General features: G+C 39.8%; 1 protein-coding gene across 4 annotated transcripts in view; it reads right to left on the bottom strand.

The window, feature by feature from the left end:
• Nucleotides 1–813: 813 nt before the first annotated feature.
• STXBP4 (syntaxin binding protein 4) overlaps nt 814–23,447 on the bottom strand; it is a gene marked incomplete at its 5' end in the record, with an annotated part of 67,639 nt that continues 45,005 nt past the window's right edge. For all 4 annotated transcript variants that reach the window (XM_083874341.1, XM_083874340.1, XM_083874342.1 and 1 more), the window contains 2 exons: nt 814–3,691; nt 16,602–16,659. In XM_083874341.1, the coding sequence (XP_083730467.1) occupies nt 3,580–3,691; nt 16,602–16,659 (170 nt within the window). In that variant the 3' untranslated portion in view covers nt 814–3,579. The remainder of the gene's footprint in view (nt 3,692–16,601; nt 16,660–23,447) is intronic.

Here is a 23,447-nt window from a genome sequence, read left to right as displayed (position 1 = left end):
TACATGAATCCCTAGGGAAAGGTAAAGCTGGTTACAGAGGACGAAGGTGAGGCTTTAGTCACTGGTATTTGATTTTTGGTCCACTATCGCTGCAAGCAGCCAGGGGAAAGATTTACTGAGGTATTTAGGTACCTAAACATGCCTAGCAGCATTTATAGCAGCATATAAGTAGGTTAGGTGCCTAATTCCCATTAACTCCACAAAGATGTTTAAGCTGCTAAACATCTCTGCAAAGTTGGCCCCAGTGCCTGGGCTGTCAGGTGCCACTGAGCTGGTGTCACTGGGCTCACTCCTGCAGGCTGCTGCTCCTTGGGCTGGGGAGTGTTGGTGACACACAAGGACCAGGAGCACAGAACTGAACAAAAAGGTTCCTGACCTGGCTTAAATTTCTGCTGCCGACTTAAAATAGAGCCACACAAAACTCACTCAGAGCAGCACTTGCAAAAAGGCCACTGAATTTTGGAGCTTGGTTTGGAGTGCTGTGTGTCTTGAGCTGAGGGTTAGGAATCCCATCAGTTCCCAGAAAATGAAACATTTCACAAGCCAAGCCCGAGCAGCATTTCTTGAGCTCCTGGAGAGCCTTGCCCACAGTCAGTCCTGCACAGCCCAGCCTGCTCCATAACCACAAATATTTTTTCTTAAAGGACTTTCCTTTCCTTACCTCAGTGACACCAGGCACCTCCTGAGTGTTAGAAAGAGACTTAAATAAATGAACCAAACCACTCCTAAAGCAGCCTGTTACAAGAGGCATTTCAACAGATGGAGAATGTTATGTGGGACAGATTCATTCCAATATAAAGGTGTAGCTTTATTAATTTAAAGGCTATAACATACACTTTAATATCTTTTCCACTTCATTTTTTAAATTCAGGAATAAAAATGAAAATTTACTGTTTACAGTGTTGCATATGTTGACAACTGCTCTTCACAAGTTCTTTTCCAAGTTATGCTAGAACCATTTTCTCAATATACAGAGTTCAGCTTAAGCAAAATAATTTTCACAAAACTATTTCAAAGAAAGGAAGAGACAAGGGGAGATCAAGAGAAATAACCTAGGAAACAAGTATGCCAGTGTACAAAAATAGATTGGAACATTTGGAGATTGTAGGTAAAAAAATGTATTCTCAGCCCCAGAGAATGTGAGCTGGTGGGTTATCTGAGGAGGGAAACACTCACTGGAGCAGCTGAAGAGATGCAGAGATTTATTTCTAACATCTTTAATTTCTAGGCAAGTTTATAAGAGAGAGAGAGAGGAAGAGGTTCCAGGTTTGTGACACACTGGGGTCTGTGGGAGGTGGCAGTGAGAGGAGCAGGCAGATTGTCCCCGTGCACAGCAGGGGAAGGGGAGCATGTGCAGAGCTGTCCCCCTGCAGCTGATCCAACAGAAGGACAGCTCTGAGCTGCTCTCCATGGAGCCCCTGCTCGTGCAGAGCCTGCCTGAGCCACAGTCTCCATCCCTAAATAGCTGCTCCCCTTTGGAGCACCCAGCTGGCTGACACACAGCACAAGCACGAGTCGAGGCAGAAAGAGGCAAGTGGTGGCTCAAACCTCTCATGAGCAGAACTGGAGCTGGAATCTGTGTGCAGACTGGATATCACTGAAGTATGAACAGAAAGTGCTGTCATAAAGCATCCAAATGACTACCAGGCCACAGCAAATACCACAAGGAATTCAGAACATCATGTATCTTCTGTAGGTCATGAGTCTGTGCCATTCTGAGAAAAGGGATTTAAATAAAAATGCTTCTGGAGTGTCCAAGCCTGAAACCGAAGCACTGCTCCATTCCTTTGGTCTGAGTTCTCCAGGAGCACAAAGGAGGCTGTGGAGCATGCAGGAGCCACTGGAGCAAGTATAGCTAAACCATTCATGTGTTATTGCTGGGAGAAGTTTTCTTAGAAATGTAAGTTACTGTGGGTCTGCTGAGCAAGCTTTTTTTTCCCTAATCCACACCACCTGTGTAGATTCACAGATGATTTGGGTCTGACCTAGTTAAAAGTACAAAACACATTTTTCCTATTTGCTTATTCAATATACCCTGACATCTACTTCCTGCAAAGCCTGTAAAGGTCTCTTGCGAGTTTCAGGAGGAACATTTGGTGATGTGCTCTCCAGCTCTCAGGCGATTACTGAGCTGCTATTCAGAGGCCTGACTTGGATTTCAAAAAAATGTGAAATATTTTGGTTCAAAAGGATCAACTGTTCCAGTGAGCCTGACCTGGCACAGCTCTGCACTGGTGAGGACAGGGAGCATGGTCGAGGCACCAGGACTGCCAGTGAGTCTGTTTTTGATATTCCTTCCTCAGAGGACAAGGCTTCTTAACTCCAATGCCACACCTGCTCAAGACAGACCTCAAAAAAAATGTGGTTGCAGCCTGTGCCTTTCTCTCACTGCCACAATCACCTTCTCCCTCCCGGACTAAAGCAGAGATAAGAGATTTCCTTTGGCATATCCATCAGTGCTTCTGCAGGTTCAGGTCTCATTCATTAGCAACACCCACCATTATATACACAACACACACATAAAGAGCCTCCAGAAAAATGTAGCACAGAATCATACATTTGATAAAGCTGACATCAGACATTGTACTGTGAATAATGAGATTTAAAATATCCTGTGCTATTGAGGTACACAGAAACCTGTTCATTAACTTGCACCAGCACCCCCCAATCATTTCCTTTATCCTCTTTAAAACATCACCGATGTGCACAAAATGATTTTGTTCTAGTTAAAAGACCAGTTCTGAGGAGGTGACTGATTTCTGCTGATCCTGGAGGTGGTTTCACAGGTTTCATTGTACTTGAAACTTCACAGCTTCCACTGAAGTATTTGATGTGTGTCTGTATAGGTTTAGCAGAGTACAAAAGTAGAATAATTTTCATATTGCCTCATATTGTTGTCAGAGTATGATGTCCTCTACGAAAACTTTCTTTTTACCTGACAACTTATTTGTCACATTTCATACATTCTTCTAAAGCTCAACAACCAATCTTAATAAGTATTTGTTTAAAAAGTCATCAGTGCTCCAATATTTGTAATAAATCACTTAATTTCTAGTAGCAAAACTTATTTTCAGATTTCTCCCATAGAAATTAGAATTTTCAGTCAAGTCATCTACATTATTCTCACTAGCATTGGTTCAAAAACCCCACCTCATTTTGCATCTCTCATCATCAGCTGGAATCTACCACCAGTCAACCATCAGCTGGAATCTACCACCAGTAGTGCTATTTTAAATCTCATGTTGCTTAAAGCTGTGAAAATCTCAGCTGACCTGGAAAATTCAGCTTCAAGTCAGGGAAATTATGAGTCTGTGGGGAAATCATGAAAACACTGGACTGAGCCCTAAGCTGAGACTGATCCCTGGCACACCAAAATGGGGCAGATTAAGGACTCCTGTGGCACCTGCATCCTTTGTAGCCCACATCAACAAACCCATCTTGAAACCAGCACAACTTCCTCCAGCTTGATGGGGAGAAATGTCACCAGGCACTACTACATCACACTGGAAATAGGTAACCTGTTCATCTTCTAACTAAGGGACTAAAACCAGACAAACTATTCTCTGTCCACAGCTGTCCTCAGCTCTTGGGCCCGGGAAGGTCTCTGATCCCATCCTCCTCCTCCTCGGAGCAAAGCAAGCTCAGCGCGCTCGTCACGGGATGGATCCAGGACGTTGTCTGTGTCACGTGGCTGAAAACCAACAGGAAATGCTAACAGTGACCCAAAAGAGCCTTACCCATCCCAAAACAAGGAATTCCAGGTGGAGTCTGGAGTTGGAACAATCATTAGGACACCTTCAAACACAGAATTGTCTTCTTGCTGACTGCAGGATTTTTAAAAGGAAAATGTGGAGTCTTCAGACAGCCAGAACCTGGACTGGAGGTTCCATTTCCAAGTGCAATAAAGAGAAAGCTTTTGTATGAGATTCCTGATACAGACTGGTGACATTCCTTGTTAATTACTGGAGCTGCAGACAATTAACACAGCAGGGTATTAACATGGCCATCTCACTGGTTACAGCCTGAGGGAGGCAGGGTGGTCAAGAGGAAATTGAGCAAATGTGGAATCACATCATAGAAACACCCTCAGCTCTTTAGAACATGAACCCTGAAAGTGTCCAAGGCCAGGCTGGATGGGGCTTGGATTAGCCTGGGATAGTGGAAGGTGTTGGAATGAGAGGGTATTTAAGGTCATTTCCACCCAAACAACTCTGTGATTACCATTTTAGTATCATTAAGTAATTCCTCTTCTTGCAGAAAGAATAAACTTAAAAAATTATGGTTTTTACATGTCCTCTATCCCAAATTCTGGATGTGCCCCCACAGCCTTTACACACACAATAAAAGGGCATCAGTGCTGACTTTTAAGGTTTAAACCCTACACTTTACATGCAGGCTAAGCTGCTTTATAGTTTCTGGAAAGCTTCTGTGTGAATGGAAAGAGCTCAAGCAGGGCTCAGTAAGGACAGACACATGGACAGGTTTGGAGTCTGTGGTGAGAACACTGCACACCTTGTGAGTGGTGTGTGCATGTGAGCCATACTGTGTGTGGGCAACACACTGCCTCTTCTCCCTTCTGGAATAATGTGTTCTTGGGAAAGGAAATAGCTTCTTTTCACCTGAAAAAAAAATCTTGCTAATAAATTCACAGCTTTTATAGTCAAGTCAGTGCAAAGATTAATTTTGTAATATAAGTTCACTACAAGAACAAGCTGAAAAATATTGTAGGTATAATAAATGCCATGAAGGACAAATAGCTCTTCTGACATGTCCTAACACAGTGTCCCTAAAGCCAGGTCTGGGCTCACTTTCCAGGTGCATTGGTTTAATTAAATTTGAAGGAACTACTCTGTATTTACCTTTTCAAGTGAGAACAGGTTTTGTCTTTCTCTGTATGAGAACACTCTCTTGAATAACTGATTATGGAAACAGATATATTGAAGTAGGAATTGGAGTCAATGTTCCACTACACTGAGTGATGGGTTTGGGATCACTGTTCCCATCACCATGATCATACTATTCACACCTGTCAGCTGAGTGCACTGAGCTCAGAACCAGTTGGGTGTGGTGAGGATGATACTGTTCACCAAGAGGTAAATATGGTCCTAATGTAAATCCCAGCAGGAGCTGCTCTGAACAGGCAACCTGGGAATTCAGGCACTACTACAACTGAGGCAATGCCTGAGCAAGGACCACACAAGAAAGACAAAGTGGAATATGAAGGCCATACCCTTGGTTCTCATACATGAAAAAAACAAAACCAACCCAAAAACCAAACCAACAAAAAGTCAATTAAAAAAAAAAATCAATCCTCAAAGCTTCAGTTATGTGTAAAACCAATTCAGAAGTGCTCTTTTGGTGAGAGCAGGACTGCATGGATTCCATTCCTTCTTTTGTTACAAAAATGTGCATTACTAGGGTTGTAGGATCAGTTTCACAGGAGTTAAAACAAAAGGATAAATGAAAAACATGTTCCTATGGAAAATACACTGCAGCAGACAATGGCCACTCTCAAGGACAATAATTGTTTCATTCTAAGAAAGCAAATGTAGTTTTTTTTACTAGGAATAAGAGCAACTTGCCAAAAATTTCCAATGTTTACCTTTAGAAAGGTGACAGCCAACATGAAAATGAAGAGAGTTGTTTTACAATGTTTTATGAGAGACTTGTGAATAAAGTCTGTGTAAACTAAGAATGTTATTCCCATTATTCCACAACACTGGGAAATGTATGCATTCATATTTATATTATGAATATATTTACATTTGTGAATATACTCAGAAACACACCTCTGAGGCATATTTCTGTTTTCTATAATGTCAGGAAATGCCTTTTCTCCCCAGTTAGAATATTCAGTCAATAAGGCTTAGTACTGGAGATGTGCTCCAGATTGAAGTCTCAGCAGGTGATTTATTGGTATAACAACACAGAACTTCTTCCAATACCTGCAAAATTACAGGAGCTGAATGAACTGGATTCCATCCATTCCACCTCTGCCAATGCAAGATTTACTGCCTCCAGCACTGTTTTAAGTGTTTATATTGCCTGCTTTTATCAAACCTTTTCTGAGCAATCCATTCCTGAATTTAAATAAGAACAAAATGATTTTAAAATTTGGTTCTCTTTCCCATTTGACTTCCTCATGGGGCATGCCCTGACCTGCTGTGTACCTGAAGCCTTGGCTCCATTTTATCCTCAGCATGCAGCATGAGCCCTGTGAAATGGGAGAAACTGCACAGGAGCAGAAGAGTTACAGGGAAAGACATCCACGGGTCTTTGATGTATCCAACTAAAAAATTCTTTGTAAAGTGTTTCTTCTTCTTCAGGTTTTTCTCCTACATACTCCAGGGCCAGGAGGCAAATGACAGCACGGCCAGGTTCCTGCTACTGCTCTGAGAACCTCAGTTTGCTCTCACAAACAAATTAAATGCACAAAATTCTCAGTGCAAAACTGTGGCACTGAAATCTGGGTTACAATTATCTGTATTTGATGGCATAAGATTGTTTCATCACTGGTAAGAGAGAAGAACCAGTTTTCATTCAGTTTCAAAACACATGGGGCCAAGTTTTGCTGCTGTCAAACTGCTGCTGCTGCAAAGGCTTCTGATTTGAACCCAGCTCCTTTCAACTTGCTCCAGACTTTGTCCCACAGGCGAGTCTCTTTAAGAGTTGGTTTAAACCCTTTGCCAAAATCCTTCCCAGGAAAAGAGCTCTTATAATTAAACATTAAGTCCAGATGCCATGTCTCACATTGTAGACAGACACACACAATACGTGCAGATTATTTAGGTAGAGAATAAATGTATAAACCCTGCTGCTATTTATTTTTAGCTCTCCAAAAGTGCTGTGACTAAAGAGCTTTGACATAATCAGTCTGAAGAGATAATCCCAGATTTACTGGTTTGGAGAACATTCTTGTATTAGAAATGCATCCTCTCTGATTTGTGTGTTGGGGCCAGCAATAAAAAGTGAGAGGGAGTCCAAATCTACCTCTAGGTTTTGCTTAATTGATGCAACTGGTTGGAATCTTAAAGGAATATTTGGAAAGCCAGCATTACAGAGTTTAAATGTACAACATTTTCCATTTGCAATTGTTCCTGTTCAGAAGTATAATTTAACATTTTCAGAGCAATTAGCAACATTTAAAGATTTTTAGGTTTTCAAACAAATCACTGCTATCGGAGGGCAGCCAAATTTATTGCTAGAAAACAGAAACATTTGATCTGGAAATATGTCAGTAGATTAGTCTGTCTTTTTAACATTAGCAAACTGCAGGACGAATTTCAGAGCTTGGGAAAACAAAACATGAGAACAGAGGGATGTTTTGGCAAAGAAATAGTAGCAGATTATTTCAAATGCCATTATAATTACTCTCCTTATGGCTCTTCCTTCTTCACATGGAAAATTATTTCTTATAAAATTACAACCTCAGACAATCTTTTAAGAAAGGAATAACTCATAAATTCAGAGAAAGGCTTATGGAAAAATATCTGCACCTTTTTTAAAAATTTTAAGAATTATCAAGGCATCTTTTCTCCTTTAATTGTGTTCTCCAGCCAGGGCCAAACTCTGGAGCCTAACAGGGAATTGTGAAATCTTGCAGACACTACAAGTGCTGTGGGTCTCATTGCAAGATGTTGAGCTACAAACCCAACATGCAGCATTCTTGAAAGTTTTTTCCCCCCTTTTGACATGGGATGACATTCACAACACCTAGCTCAACGTTTCAACTGCACCAGGCTTCCTGAGCTGTAAAAGGAGCCACCTTGTGCATGACCCATCTGTTTTGAGATCAGCTCAGGAGAGGAGATGTCACCTTAAGCAATTATTCAGTCAAACTCTCCCAATGAATAGGGACCCTTACTCATTAGAGGCAGAAAATGATTTAGCTGTATTTGAACTTTAAAAGCCAAATTCTGGCCTCAGATGAACTTTGGTCTTCTCTACCAAACTGAGGAGTATGGAAGATGAAACTCTGCTCGTGTAAAACAACATAAACACCAGGTTTTCCTCCTTAATAAGCACACCCCATAAAGTAAATCCATGTAATCCATAGCAGTAATTTTGCTTAACTTTTAATCTGCCTTTGCTTTTTGATTTCCCAGTCTTCACTAGTCCTTTAACATGCAATAGTGCTCAGCTGAAGAATACTGATGCTTGATGAAGCTGCTCCTTATCTCTGCCCAAAACTTCTACAAAGCCCAGTGCTTCTGAGAGCCTGAGCCAGGGGCACTGCACACCCTGAGAACTTCACCCTTTGGTGCTTTCACTGTTGCCATTGCAATAGTAATTTTAAAATGCAGCAAATAGCACTGCTAGATGTAGATGCAATGGGTTTGAAGGGGACATGCTCTGCACTACTCAGAAATAGATTCCACATTGTGCTTTGGTAGTTTTTAGACTTGCATGCACGTCCCTGTGGGAAGGGTTGGAGTTGCTGTGAGAGGAGTGTGTGCTATCTGCCAGAAGACTGGGAACACCAACTCCCCATCCCCTCCTTACCCACTGGCATGCAGGCCCTGGGCACTGCTGGCTTGGAGGCTAATAAGGGCCAGAACTACAGGAAAATAAAGCACAATGCCCCTGAAGGAAGATCCTGAAACTTAATTCTCCACGCAGAGGCTCTGCCATCCTCCCTGCTTGCTCCAGCACAGGCCCTGTGTCACTCTGTCTGTGTGGAGTCCACAGGGCTTCACAAGATTTGCTGGAATTACTGCCTTTGGCTTTTGTTCCCAGGCTTTTCTATTTTTGTTCTCCCTGTGTTTGGGACAGCCCTTTGCTTTGCAAGGATCCCTTTTTCCTTTCGAACCCACTGTCCCAAATTTCACACCTCAGAGAAGGTTCTCAGCTCTCATTCTCATGCTTCTCTACAGCAACTCTCTTAAGCCACGATCAGAATTCTGTAGGCACGTATGGAAATGTTGTACAATTAGAAAATATACAATAAAACACAGATCCTGCCTGAAAGTGAAGCCATCCCAGCTTGCAGCAGCATCTTGAGGACCTTCACATCCTGGCAAGGAGAGAGAATCTCCCTTCCCTATTACAGCAGGTCCCAATGGAGCATTTACAGGAGTTCCAGGGAGCTGCTGCTCCTGAAGGCAGTCCATGGGACCATGGCAATAGCTGCCCTTTAGTTACAGCCAGGCTCCCTCCTGTGGCTGTGGAGTTTGGATAAATACAGCAAGATCTAGTAGGCAGGATGGTCAAAATGCTGTAAGTGGGTTAATTCTGTTGCCCTCAAATCTCTACCAGCTTCTAAATAACTCTATAATTGTACATGGAGCTGCAGGTCCTGCACCTCACACATTTTGGAAATGCACTCTTGAACTGTTTCTCAGCTTTCCAGAGCCAGTGCTTTTAACACTTTGCTGTTTTCCCTTATGAATTTAAAGTTGGTATTCACTTTTTGTTTCTTCAGCTCTTGGAGCCAGAACCTGCAGAACCAGCCAAGGTGTCTGTCGTGGCTGGAATCCCCTTTGGAAAGGACAGTGGGTAGAAAGCAGATACTAAATGCTGTCAAGCACTGGAAAACTTGCTATTTTGAAGAGCAAACGCTGGGAAGATCTGCAAGGAATAACTTATTCTGAGCTGTAACTAAAGCATTTTAATTTAGCAGGTAAGCAATTAGAGCAAAATAAAACAACTGAGTGACATTGATGCAAGTATAATCTATCAGTCCATCAATCAATCAATCCTGACAGCGTCTAAGGATGACAGTTTCCAGACATGAATCCTAAAGGCAGTTTGGGAAGAGTTTTTGCACTGCATTTATCAACATCGGATTATTTAAACTGAAACATGCATTTTTCCTTTTTCTTTTTTGTTAAAATTCATTTAAGCCTGTACCCTCTTGCAAGACATTTCAAAAGGAACATACAACCCCTAACAGTACCCCAGGAGATGCTGGGCAGGTCCTGGAAAATGTCAGTGACCTTAATTTTACTTGCTGTAATAAGATCAAGAGCATATGTCACCTCATGGAGCTGTGTCCTGAGGCAACAAAAATGCTTCTTGTATTTCCCTCAGGGGACTGCAGATTTTGCTTGACTATTAATTAAAGATTGAGGGATATAAAGTGAAACCCCAGAAGACAGTCCTGCTATTTATTCCTTGATTAAACCAATTAAACCCTTGTCTACTCAGAAAAAAAATCTATAAGCCATTTCAGAGGGCAGTAATCACTAGGAAGAAGATTTATCCAGCCAAATAGTGTGTGCTGCATCATTAAAAATGGTCAACAATAAACAAATGGCCCAAACTAAAATAAAATCAGTAACAACAGCGAGATCTGAGCCACGGCTCAATCAGAACTAAGGTTTGAGTAACAGCCCATGCACTTCTTAGCCTGAAAGCACCACCTGAAATGTGTCTCCCCCAGAGTCAGCCAAGTGCTGCTCCTCTGGCAGTGCTGGTTTAATGTGTGCAGTTACTCACAGTCCTGTCTATAAGTGAGCTGCATAAAAATTCCTGTGCTGGGTATTTGCAAATGCACCAGAGCACATTCAAGGCTTTTGTTTAAACTCCTCCTGTACTAAACTGATGTGAACCTGGAGCAGTGACTTTGCTTTGGATGAAGCATATCCCAAAAAAACCTTGCTGTGCACTTTGATCTGCTTCTGATGGCCCACCCACAACCCAGGGAGGAAAATAATTCACTTTCTGGTGTTTCCTCACAGAAGAAATTTTAACAGATGCCTTCTGTGACAGGCCAGGAGCTGGACAGAGTGTGCAGTATTTGTAGAAGCTGAAAGAATGTTTCTCCATTTTTGCCTGATATTAAAAAACAAACAACCTCTCAGAAAAAAAAAAAAAAAAAAAAAAAAAAAAAAAAAAAAGATTGTCCAACCAAAAGCAGCTTAAGGTCTTAACATTCTTGTATTACAAGCTCATGTTATCATAAAATCCAACGCCAAGTTTCCTAGTTCTACATCTGAGATTATTTTCCTTATAGTCATGCAAAATGATTTCAGTGAGAATCAGAGAAACTGAATTTCAAAAATTTCAAAAAGAAACATGCTGGGATTACCCAGACTCACATCAGAAGGTGTGTGAACTGATGCTGAGCTGATGGATGGAGGCAGCTTTGGATCCCTGTACATTAAACAGCAGTAACAGCAGACAGCACTTGGTTAATGCTCAGCCAGTACTATTTAAATATTTGTTACTTCTTGTGACTATATAACTGTTCTTTATTTTCATTCAGGAGAATTTGAGGATGACAGGTAAAAGGAAGTATTTTCAAAAACAACCTTTTTTTTTGTGTGTGTGTGTGTGTGTGTGTGTGAAAGGTAAAACAGGAAAGGTCCAAATTTTAAGAGATGCAAAGTAACTGCAGCTTTCTTTGAACTCAGTGGAACCAGCACTGCATGCCTCAAATTACCCATCCCTGCCCACAAAACATCAGAGTGAAGATGGGGACACCTACAATGATGATTTGATAACTGCTAATTTTGGTGCAAGTAACTTGCCTACTGCTTGCCAGGGAGCTGGGAGCAGAGCTGGAACTGGATTCAGTCCAGGGGAATTTCAATTCCAGACTGAAATCAGTATGGCAGATCACGGGGTTTCTTAGTTTGATGCTCTGAACTGACTGAAAATTAAGTGGAAAATACAGAAGTTTACTTCTGCATAAGGTCTGCTGTGATTTGAACTTAATTGATTTCTTCTAGAAAGGGCCACAACCCTTGCTAGAGATAACCTGCAGATAACTAGGATATTGTAATACACCAGGGTATTCAGGAATGAGCTGAACATACCTCAGTGTGTTGTGGTTTGCATCCTTCATTAATAAAGCAGCAGAAATGTGCAGAGAACATTTAGCAAAGGAACAAATCTATATTTTCAAGTTACCATGCAGTAAGTAAAGTCAACTGTGATTTATTTCCTTTTCTGATGATACCTTTAACTCCAGCCTTGTAAAACATCAGTGTTTACACTACAGAAGTTCTCCATCCATCACACACTCTCTGCTATTCTTAGCTCAGGTACAATGATAAACAGTTTCTATGAATGTGCCCAGTTTTCAGTAAAGTGAGTGGTGTCTCTTTCCTGAACAAGACCAAAAAAAAAAAATAGAATTTTATAGTATAATGTGTCTGCTTTCCAAGTAGAAACATGATCTGTTAGGCATGATTTAAAAATCCACTAGAACACATCATGTGTGGGTTTTACTAATCTGTGTTTTATAAGTATTGACTTGAAGCTTTTACTTAACCTTAAGCAAATTCTCCACCTTCCAATGGAGGAACCTGAAGTACACAGTGCCTCCATGAGAAACTTCTGATTTTTAGATAAATTGCTGAAAGATAACCCTAAATGAAGCATAACTATTTCTCCTTTGTGGTGAGAGACAGAAAACATCACAAGCCCTAATACATCTAAGGGAAAAGATCCCAAAAGTTTTAAAATATTTGAGAACTTCTTCTTGTCTTTTATGAAAATTTAAGATAAGCCTTCTTGAGGAAAATAGCAGTTAATGTAGAATATTTTGGATTCTATCCTGTTAAAATGCTAGAAAAACAGTATTACAGAAAATAGCTGTTAATGTAGAATATTTTGGAATCTAGTCTTGTTGAAATGCTAGAAAAACAGTGTTTACAGGGGCAAAATTCACAGCTGGTCCTTACAAACCACATACATATGCAAGTAGTGGGTGGGAGTAGGAGGGAGCATAGCAAGGCCCTACCTAATTTTAGGTGCCAGCCTCATGATACAGAGCTGCCTTATGTTAAAGGTGAACACAGTGGGAGGATGGAAGAGATTAACTAATATGGGTTTTCTGGGGAAAAATTAATGCGTCCCAGCTCTGGGGTTTTGTGCTGTTCTTGTGTGATTCTAAACTAGAAGGGTGAAACCATTAATTAGCAGATATGGTGCCTCCCTGGGAGGGCAGTTCTGCACAGACTCTTTCTCCTCTTTGAAAGTCAAACCCAGAAATTCCTAATTCACAAAATCAGTTCAGTGGTAGAATGAACGGACACTGTTTGCCTTGCTGGATTTTAGTGTTGGAGTGTACAGCAAAAGTGAGATTTTGTTCTAGTGGTGGTTGGTTACAGCACTTTGTAAACTCATTTAAAGCCTGAACTAAGCCTGGGCCAAACCAGCCACATGAAAACTTTAAAAGTGAGTAAGATGGCCTCTCCCCTATTTACAAAACTTTTCCCATCCCAATGCCTCCCAGCTGACTGTAAGTGCTCTCACATTCATCTGGGTGTAGGTGATACTTTATGAGGGTTCAATAGCCCCTTTGTGTTTCTGGGACTTACAGATATTTGGACAGAAATTTCTATCAGAAAACCAGTAACTTAAAAGATGCCTTCATCAATCATCTCGTAAGTAAAATTAATTAATGAACCTGTCTACCTTATTATGTGGGGTCTCTTCAATACACTGATCCTCCAAGTTCAAGACAGAGACTGGAAAAATGGGGGAGGATCCAGAGGAGGGTCCCCAAGGTGAGGAGAGGGTTGGAGAACTTGGCACATGAAGCAACTTTGAAGGAATTGGGTTTGTTCAGCCAACAGACAAGGAGCAATGAGCACAAGTTGCTTCAGGGGAAATTTTGTCTAGCTTAACAAAATAGTCTTCACAGTGAGAATAACTCGACTTGGAATAGGATACCTAGCCAGTATAAAAAGGATTGAAATTCCAAATGTAAAATGGTGATGAAACAGGCACCGGTGCTTTGTTTCTCTTGATGGGGCATGAATCTGGTGCCCTGTGTGAATGGTGGTACTGCTACATAAAATACAACAGTGCTTGTCCTCTGTTATTTTAAAATACACCAATTTATCTTTAAACATATCTGGGTGCAAAATCATCCTTTACTGCCTGGCAGGAGGGAAGTTACATTTGCAATGAAGCTGATCCCTTATCTACTGTTGTAATTTTTGTCCTCCTGATTACTGTTAATTTATTTCATTTTAGTAAGACACTTGACCTTTTTTCCTAGTGCACACTGAGCTGTAACTCAGAGAGGCTTCCATTTCAGTTTGCTGTTCCATGGTAAAGCTGTACAAATGAGCTTAATGCCCAGCCCAGGCTCAGGTCACTTTTAGCAGTCTAAAGGGTGGTTTCTCATACTTGCAGCACTGACCAATCCTGACAATCTGGTTCATTGAAAATAAGTTACTGAGGCTGAAACGATTTGCTGGATAAAAGTGGTGATTTCAAAAGCTGTCCTAAGGTCAGGATTCATGGACAAGATGCAGCTTTCCCTGATAGGTACAGGGAGCTGCTCAGCACCATGTAAATGTTTTATTCATGTCACTTATTCACATAAGTGGGTTTCACTTTAGTGTGTAACACAAGCCAGCTGGTTTGCTTCTTTTAAACTCTGATTTCTCATGCACCTCATATTGCTACACCCCTTCAGAGATATTTATGGAAATTTCACAGCAAGCTGTCTCAAGCTTCTGTGCTATTAAGATTCCTTTCTGGGGTGTTTACTGCATTAGATTTATAATGTATAGATTTATGGACTCAGCTACTTGATAGCCCAGTAAAGCATGTTGGAACTGAAGGCAACTGCTAATTAAAATAATATTTCATTGTATATTTGTATACAGGGAAGTGTGCTAGTGTTGAAACACTCTTAAGCCCCTCATGGCTTTGGCTGGGCTAAAAATGAATGAAAGGATTCTAAAGTAGAATAAAAGGATTGACATTCACAGCCAAAGAGAACAAGAAGGTTACAGCATTAGTACCAGGGCTGCGAAGTATCAATTATTCTGATAATCCCCATTTAAACAATTAAGATTAAATCCTACTGGAAAGGATCAGCTGAAAAAATGGCCCCTCAAGCTAAGTTCCTTCTAGAAAAAGGATATTTTCAATGTTGGTGTTCACCCTGAAATCTCCACCATTTGGTGTTAGAAACAAGGGACTGTGCAAGTTGTGCTCCTTGCTCCAAACAGTTAAATTTAACAGCTGACTTCATATACATTACACAGTGTAGTAAGAGGCATGGATTTCCAGGCATGCAAACAGCCTGCCTTACACTCCAGAAAGGCATTTGGAAACAGTGATGAAGGCAAAACAAGGAAATAGTTAAAAATAATATTCATTACCGTAATGTGTTATTGAAATGCTCAGTTAATTCCATTCTAATAAGCTGCATTGAGAACTCTAACACCACTTTAGCATGGTGACTCCACTCAGAGGTTTTTCAGTGATTTCACACACTTCTCTGCCATTAAATGGAAAATTTTTCCTTGCCTTCCTTCCTCACAAAGACTGACAGGCAGAACTTTTTAGGGCAGATTACAGAAGGTAAGACCAATGGAAAACCCAGGCACTGTAGCCAGGAGCAAATGAAGAGAGTCACTAACAGTGAGATCTGCAAAAATTTCCTGAAAAAGCTTTTTCATGTGAACTCCTGAGTTCCAATCTGTAGTTTCAGCAAGTGGGGATAAGATGCAAAACATCTGATGTTTTCTGCAAATTAGGCTTGCACCACCTAGAGTAGCTGAGATTCTACTGTTGCTAATAAGCATCTGCTTGTCACATCTGCAATGGTTCAGCATCCAAGTGCAGAGCTCAGAAAGAAGTGTCTGCACATATCCAGCCAATCCAGATTTCTGCTGAGTCATTGAAATATATATCTGCATGAGAAACACAGGAACAAACCCAAAAAAAACCCCAAGGGGGGATGCTTCAAGAATGTGCCATTTCTTCTGTTCTGATTCTCAATTTTACTTGCTGTTATTTATAATACAATCTTCAAGCTCAGTTTCCTGTCACCCAGGTATAAACCCAGAGTACTACCCAGAAAAGAGTCCAGCATCCACCTTAACTTCCCAACTGTCCTATCATGGCTCCCTGCATGAACAGAGAGCCCAAGGGAGCAGTGCTCTTTTTTAATAGCTGCTCTTGTATTTATTTCTATTGCTATGAAATTGGCTTTTAATTCACTTTTATTTCCTAAGCTATTTTTCTACATTTTTTTTTTTTGGTATAAATCTCATGTAGTAACCTACATCTGTCTGAAAATAAAAGGCACCCTTTGATTAGAGCTGGAATGCAAGATCATATGCAGTGTGTTTGGAAAACCTCTGCAGAAAAAAAAAAAGTCTGCTCTAATACATCTCGCTCGAGGCAGCACAGGGTGAGGCAAGGACAACTGAGCAGTGTGCTTGAAAAAAAAAGGAAAAAAAAATCCCTGCTTTTCTTGGCCAGCTAATGCATCAAGTTCAGTGTTATTTATGTGACTTTTGGAAGAGTTTGGGATAAAAGTAATTTATTTGCTGCCCTTCCTTTCTTTTAGGAGACTGCAGAAATCCACCTGCAACACTCTGTTTCTGGCACTTATAAGAATTAAACACTGTGGAAATTTCAGCAGCTAGAATAACTTACTATTAACTAGATCATAATATATACGTAATGGAGGTAAATTATATTTTTCACCATTTCCTTCAATCTTTTAGATGAAAAATAAAAAAACCCCTGTTATATAAATTGATCTTCACTGCATTCTAGAAAAATCAACAGCATATAGTGCAATGCGCAATAAATTTTTCCATTAATTCTAGGACTGAAAATGTGTTTAGTTTGATGTGCTTCTATTTCAACTTTGACCCATTTTCCCCAGAACTACTCACTTGATGAAATATTTGATTCCATCAGCTGTATAAGCTTCTTCCCATCCATAAGGCAGACCTAAGAGGAGATAAAGAAATAAGAAGTCTCTCAAAATTCAAGTGACACAGAGAACATAGTTTTGAGATAGCGTAAGTTACAATGCTGTCATTTCAAACAATGTCATTAAAAGATCATAAATCAATTCCTACATTTGTAACAGGTAATAATATAAACAACACAATTTAACAAATACTTGCTGTGCCACAAAGCTACTAGCTTTGATGATACATTTATTAACAGATGATACTTTTTGATAAGTATAATTTGATGACACTTCTATTATTAGAATGATGAGTAATACTTTTAGTAGGGCACTATTCTATATTCCTTTAAAAATTATTTTTGTCCTAGCAAATCTTTACCTTTCTAATAACTATTTGTTCAAAATTAACCTGTTGTAGAGTTTGAAAAGTGCTGGAAAAAGAAGCATCAGTCACTGTGTTAAAAAGCTCCCTCTTTTGTGATACTGCACTGTAAAGTACATAATGGCACGAGCAAGGTCCTGAAAAACTGGGTTTTTTGAGACTAGAAATATGTATTAAATTTAAATATGCAAGAAAAATTGTTCTTGAAGTGTTTTGCCTGAAACTCATCTCGAAATGTTAAGTGTCTTAGGAGTTAAACTATTTTTGTTCATGTCCCAGTGTATCTCAAAGACCAGCTCATTAGAACCATCTGTGAGCCTGCTTTTGGTTTAAAACTTTTATTTGGAAAATGTGCTGGACTGCACGCACTATCTGAGCTTTGAAAGCTCCCTCCTCCCAAGGACTGCTCTAAGTACACGGGTTTTTTTTAACTTTTTTTTTTTTTAAAAGCTGTTTTTCTTCTGTTGTCACACCTTTGTCTCTAGTGTGATCCTTCTTAAAAGTCTGGAGAGGGATAACTTCAGTTCTCCAGTACAAACAGAATTTATTACACCCACTGAATCAGGACTGGGCACACTGGAGCTGGTACAAACCCCCTGGAAAGGAATTATACCTGTAGACACCAAGAGAGGAGCAACAAATAACCAAAATTCCAGAACTCAGGAAGGGAACTTGAGAATTGGGTGCACTAGAACAGCACCATGATCACTAGTACAGCTTGAAAAAGAAAAAACCCGTTGGACTGATTTTTTTTTCCCATCACTTTTACCCCCATTAGTCACTTATCTCAGGCTTCTTCCCATTTTCAGTTTAGATCAGATCTATACAATCTGTTCCTCAAAACATGCCACCCACTACCTTTCAAAGAGAACAATCCACAGCTACTTCCCTTTACACACAAGGTTGCTGCTGCATAGCAGTTCTCAGGCTCTAACTCCATTGTGAAGGGGGGAAGAAAAGGATGTTTTAAGCTATAAATATGCTAGACATGCTCACTGGTTCTTCCTTCCTCTCCCATGAAAGATGGGTCTGTTATTCAGCATGGGTATTTTCTGATTATTTAAATGGCAATGGGATTCATCCCTCAATTGCTTCCATCTGCCCTGGCCTTTCCTTCTTCATGCATGAAACACGCATGTCCAAATAAATGACAACGGATTTGCTCAATTATGAGTAAAAGCCCAGCATCTGCTCTGTACTCACATGGATCCCCTACATCACCTGTTTCATTTAGCAGTGATAATTACACTTTTTTCCACTGGTGATTTGATTAAAATTATGGCTTTTTTTTCCTCTTCTAAATGAAGAATTGTACATAGGTAGCAGTAACTCATGCTCTGTATTCCTCCCTTACCCACTGAAGATTTGCTTTTCAAAACCACTGAATACATTTTGTCACCTAGAAATGAAACTCTGGAAATACCTCCAGTGCTTTATTTGCCTTTTTGACTTTGTATGCATTAGATTGTGTATCCTATCCATTCTTTATATAGTTCCACATTCCACTTATATTGCTAGGTTTTTTAATGCTTTTATTTTCCACATTTTTTACTAGCTTTTCAGTGCTGTTCCCTTTCTTTCCTTCCCTTTCAGATTTAACTTCTATTTCTTGTATTTCCCCTGGTAGTTAGGAAGCTCTCATGTTTTGCACCGTATTTCCCCAGACATCATCTCCACTTCCTCCAAGCTCACTGTCTCCATGAATCATTCATAAGTTGATCTACTTCCTCCTGCTTTATTTTTTCACACCCTCTAGTATCAAATTTGTTGTCTGTCCCAGGGTCAAATCTGTTGTTTGTACCAGGACTTGCTTTGAAAGGCTGCTAAGCTCTCACCTGCAGTAAATGGGAGGTAAAGAAGCTGAAAAAGTCAAAAAAACAGTCTGAAACATACAGGATTTAGACTACATAAACTCCAGCAATCTCAGATTTCCTGCATATTTATAATTTCTTGTTTGAACTGCTATAGTCTCTTTGATGAATCTTCATAAATAATATATTTGACTGCAGCTGTCTGCATAGATCATCTTAAGAAATTACAGATTTACAGTATTTAAAAACTAGTTCATTTCAGCAGAAAATAAAGGGCTCCTTGCCATTCAAACACCTGTGACTATTTACCTTCTGCAAGGTAAAGAAAAGATAAAACTACAAAAGCAATTGTGCATGCAAAAGGAAGAGCAGTCTCCTGAGAGGGAGAGCACTTTAGTCAAAATACACAATAACCTACCAGCGTTTTGTTCTGAGTATATGCATTTAATTAGGGTTAATGCCAAAGAAATGTCTATAATTCTCTGTGAAAAACACAACCAAGGAATCACTTGCTGTTGTTTGTGCCCCAGCACTGCAGGGTCCCTGGGGACTGCTCCTCCTCTTCCCCTGAGCTGCCTGCTGGGATAACCACTGCTCTGGAGTTATATAAAGCTGAGAGGAAATGAAGCCCCCGGGCAAACAGAACTTTCCTGATCCCTGGTAAGTGTGGAGCTCATCGATTTTCATCACCACCTTGGCTTAACAGGACAAGAACTGCACCAGCACTGACACTGTGGGTCCCAGAAAATAAATAAAAAAAAAAGAGATGAGCATCAGCCTGATATAAACCTGTAGGAAGTGACAGACATGGAAGACTTTGCCTGCAGCTCCCAAGAGAGAATGTGTGTGCTCTCCCTCAATGACACTGCACATGGCATGAGCCCTCATGTCTCTGGAGGAAAAAGGGGGAAATACAGGTGTTATGGGAAAAACCTCATTTTCCTGGGCCGTTATCAAACATAGAAACTGCAGTAATGGAATTGGGTGATTTTTTTCCCCCCTAAATAACCTAGTTAAAAATTATTAAAGCAAAAGATATATGGAGATCAGCAGATGAAAGTAGTAAAGCAGATACGACAGCAGAATATTGAGTTGACTCAAAACTGCAGTCCTGACATCAAAATACTGCAGTCCAAAACCACTCTAATTTGCTTATTTTTTGACAGATTAATCAAAGGAAATGAGAGATTTAGAGCCTACAGTAAGGATAGTTAAAAAAGAAATGCACTGTGCACTAGGACTCTATCTAGATTTGGCCTACTTAGATGCTCCAAGATAAGAATGCCCATAAGTGCTTTCTTTTGGCCTTGGCGCCAGAGTTTAAAACCCTCCTTCCACTACAAGCAGGCACCAAACATCTCTGATGAATCTGTAATGAGTGCTTAGGGACAACTGCTGCCCAGAGGTGCTGATCTCACCCCAAGTGCTCTTCTCTGGAACACAAAATAATTTCCAGCATTGTTCACACCTCTGTTATCCACCATTAAAAGGGTCTCTGGCTGCAATTTCCATCTTGTTGTGGGTAAACAATATCTGGAATTAATATAAAGTTTAAGGGATGTAGTGTCTATCTGGAATGCTAAAGCCACATTTGCACACATATTCTGTTTCACAATGATCAACAACAGAAATAAGGATGCCTTTGTTACATATCCTTTTGTGACTTTTCAAGTTGTACATGTTTTTTACACACTAGAGTATGGGCCAGCTCATACCCTTTATTTATCTCCTGATGGGTTTTTTAAGAAACAAGAATTACCTGCTAAAAGGGTTTCTGATACAGAAGAGTTGCTAAAGGACACTAAAACCAATTTTCTCTGTCACTTGATAAATGTGGTTTTGAATTCTGATCTCTTTTCAATAGCCATCAATTTCAGCTCTTGCCAACATTTAAACCTTCCTCCAGTGGCTTCAATAATAAAGAAAAAAGTGTTAAGATCCCCAATGCCTTGGGCTCTTTTCTTCTGAGCTATTTAAGCAATGCAAAGAGGATGGAAAGCTGAAGGTCTGATTTGTTGGTTCTAAGTTGCCTGGTTTTGGATTCCTGAGTGCTACTGGAATGTGGGAATATCCCAGAGATGACAGCAGAGGTATCATGGTGTGAAACCAGCAGAGGAACTCCTCTCTGACTTACATAATTTGACACAGCTAAAGCAAAAATCTGTGGAGAAATATCCACCCTTGTTTGTCCAGAGTGTTCAGCAGGGTGCAGGCACAAAATGGACTTTTATTTTTTGAGGCTATCAATAATATAAGCTGTATTTTGCTGCTTTTTTGTGAATTAAATTATAAATTGGTTCAGGAAAACAGCTTTCAGAAGTGAATATGCACTTCTGGCATTTGCTTGTGTGTCACTTTAGATCATTTCAAGTGCTCTTCCCAAAACCAAATATATTTCCTTTCATAAATAATACTCTGCTGAGGGGACATTCCATTAATTTATTTTTTTTTCACATATCAAATTCCATTTTAAAGAAATCATTCATTTCTTTTGTTGTTGGTCACTTAATAAAACAAAGGTGGACTCAGTAGTCTTCTAGTGGAGACATCTGGGAAATAGCAGCAACTGAAACTTCTGCTGATTTGGACTATGGTTGGCAGATTGTCTCCCTTCAGTCTGTTCTTAGAAACCAGGCTTCAGGAACAGTATTTGTCTTACTTTGGACATTTAGGGCACGGTGAAAGATGAGCTTGTGTTTTTCCACTGCCTATTAATTATAACATATTGATCCATCTGTGTTGGCAAACTCATTAATTTTGGATTAAAACAATTACGGCTTACAATTTAGAAGGAGTTATTAAATAGTGTGTGTTTCATGCTGAAGGATTATATGAACAACTTTTAGATCCTTTTGGTAATTCTGAAGTTACAAATTGTTATAAATGTCTTTCTTCTATTCTAATACTTGTCTGTGAAAAGCTTAGTACAGTTAATTAGAAACAGTTTGAATACAAGAGCAATTGCAATTTATGAACAATGACCAGTCAACTGACTAAAATTTAAGGAAACAAGGATGACCTCAAACAGCACATGTGGTCAGACATTAGCACAGACATTTTCCTCTCCCACCTAACAAGGAAGGAAATCCAAAGTTAGAACAAATTCTGCTCAGTGTGAAGTTCTCCAGAAATGAGTGAGAGCTACAGTCACCTGAGCAATGACGTTCCTGTTACGTGCTTTAAGAAATATAAAGAATTACCTTTAAAACTGTACCTTTTCAGAAGCTGAATGTTGGCAATACAACAGGAAAAAACCTCCTAAGTACATATTTTTCAGCTAAAGCCTAATGATCAACTTTCACAAAACTCTTAGGTGCTGCAGGTTCCAAGCAATTTGGGCTGTTAACAAGATGAGAAGCAAACAGAGGAACTGATATTCATTTTAATCTGTGCAGGAGGTTAGTAGCAGTCAAAACAATATAAAATAATCACCTCTTGGAAAAACATAATTCCTTAGCCACTTGGAGCAAAGAAAACAAGCTTATTTCAATATGCTTCTAATCAACTGGCTTCCAAAGTCTTTCCACATCACACATTTGATAGTCAGATGTTCAAAACTGGATTTTGAGGAGGCCAAGATACCATGCAGCTGCTTGTCCCTCACTATTATCATATTTCAGTCATGGGTGCAATACATTTGTTTAGCTCAGGAGACCCTAAACCCTCAAAAGTGAGGGATAGTGAAATCTGGGAGGGGTTTCAGACCAGCTTCTTCTGACCAACCACTGGAATTTGCATAATCTACTGGCTCTTATTATTTGCTTTAAAAAATGCTTCAGCACACTGATTATCTGACACTGATTGTTGCATTTTTCACCTACACTGCTTCTTTCTAAAATGCTACTGGCTGTCCAGTGAGAATACAAAAGGATGCAGTGATGAACCACTCCAAATTATTTGGCTTATGGTCAAGAATCTGTTGGTAAGGCAGAGGTGATACAGAAAAATCAGAAAACTACAGAATGCAGAAATCCACCTTTTTCACAGAAAAGGCTGAAAAAAAAAAAAAAAAATCATACCAGTGTTCCATATCCTCCAGTGGCTCCTATCTCCTATCTGTTTAGTTTGCCAAGTTAAAGATGTTTTGTTTTATTTTAGTGTTAAAGGCTTCTGTAGCTGAGTCTCAGTGACACAGTGAGAGAAATGCAGTACCCGAGGATCACAGGGCTGGTAGTGCTCCCTGCTAGGGTTGAAAAATGGTAAAAGGATGTCCCCATTACATTTTTCCAGCCCCTTCCAGTTTTTTTTTTTAAATATTCCTTCCTATTAATTAATTGCAGACTTTTTTTTGCAGTTTCCCACCACTGATTGTTAACATGATGCTGTCCACTTGGGATGAGTCAAGAATGCATTATTGCTTCCACTGCTGACTGAATACACTGCAAGTTACAGACTAATTTTTGAAGAATATTTGCATAAATTAAATTTAAATTAATTTTGTTTATACCTCTGAATCTTGAACTGCTGAAGAGAAGAACAGGGAATACATTATTAATTCTTAAATTAGAGGAACAGTCCTTCACTGGGGAATTTTACACCGAATGCCATGTAGGCTAAAAAAAGTTAAATTCATGGAAGTACTCTCTGGGGGACATTCTTGTTCTGAATTGGTACAAGCCACTTCCAGCTG

Source organism: Zosterops lateralis, assembly GCF_965231275.1.
Source record: "Zosterops lateralis genome assembly, chromosome: 18".
NCBI classification, from domain to species: Eukaryota; Metazoa; Chordata; class Aves; order Passeriformes; family Zosteropidae; genus Zosterops; species Zosterops lateralis.
The sequence above is the reverse complement of the archived record's forward strand: the minus strand, read 5'-3'. Positions and strand labels throughout refer to the sequence as shown.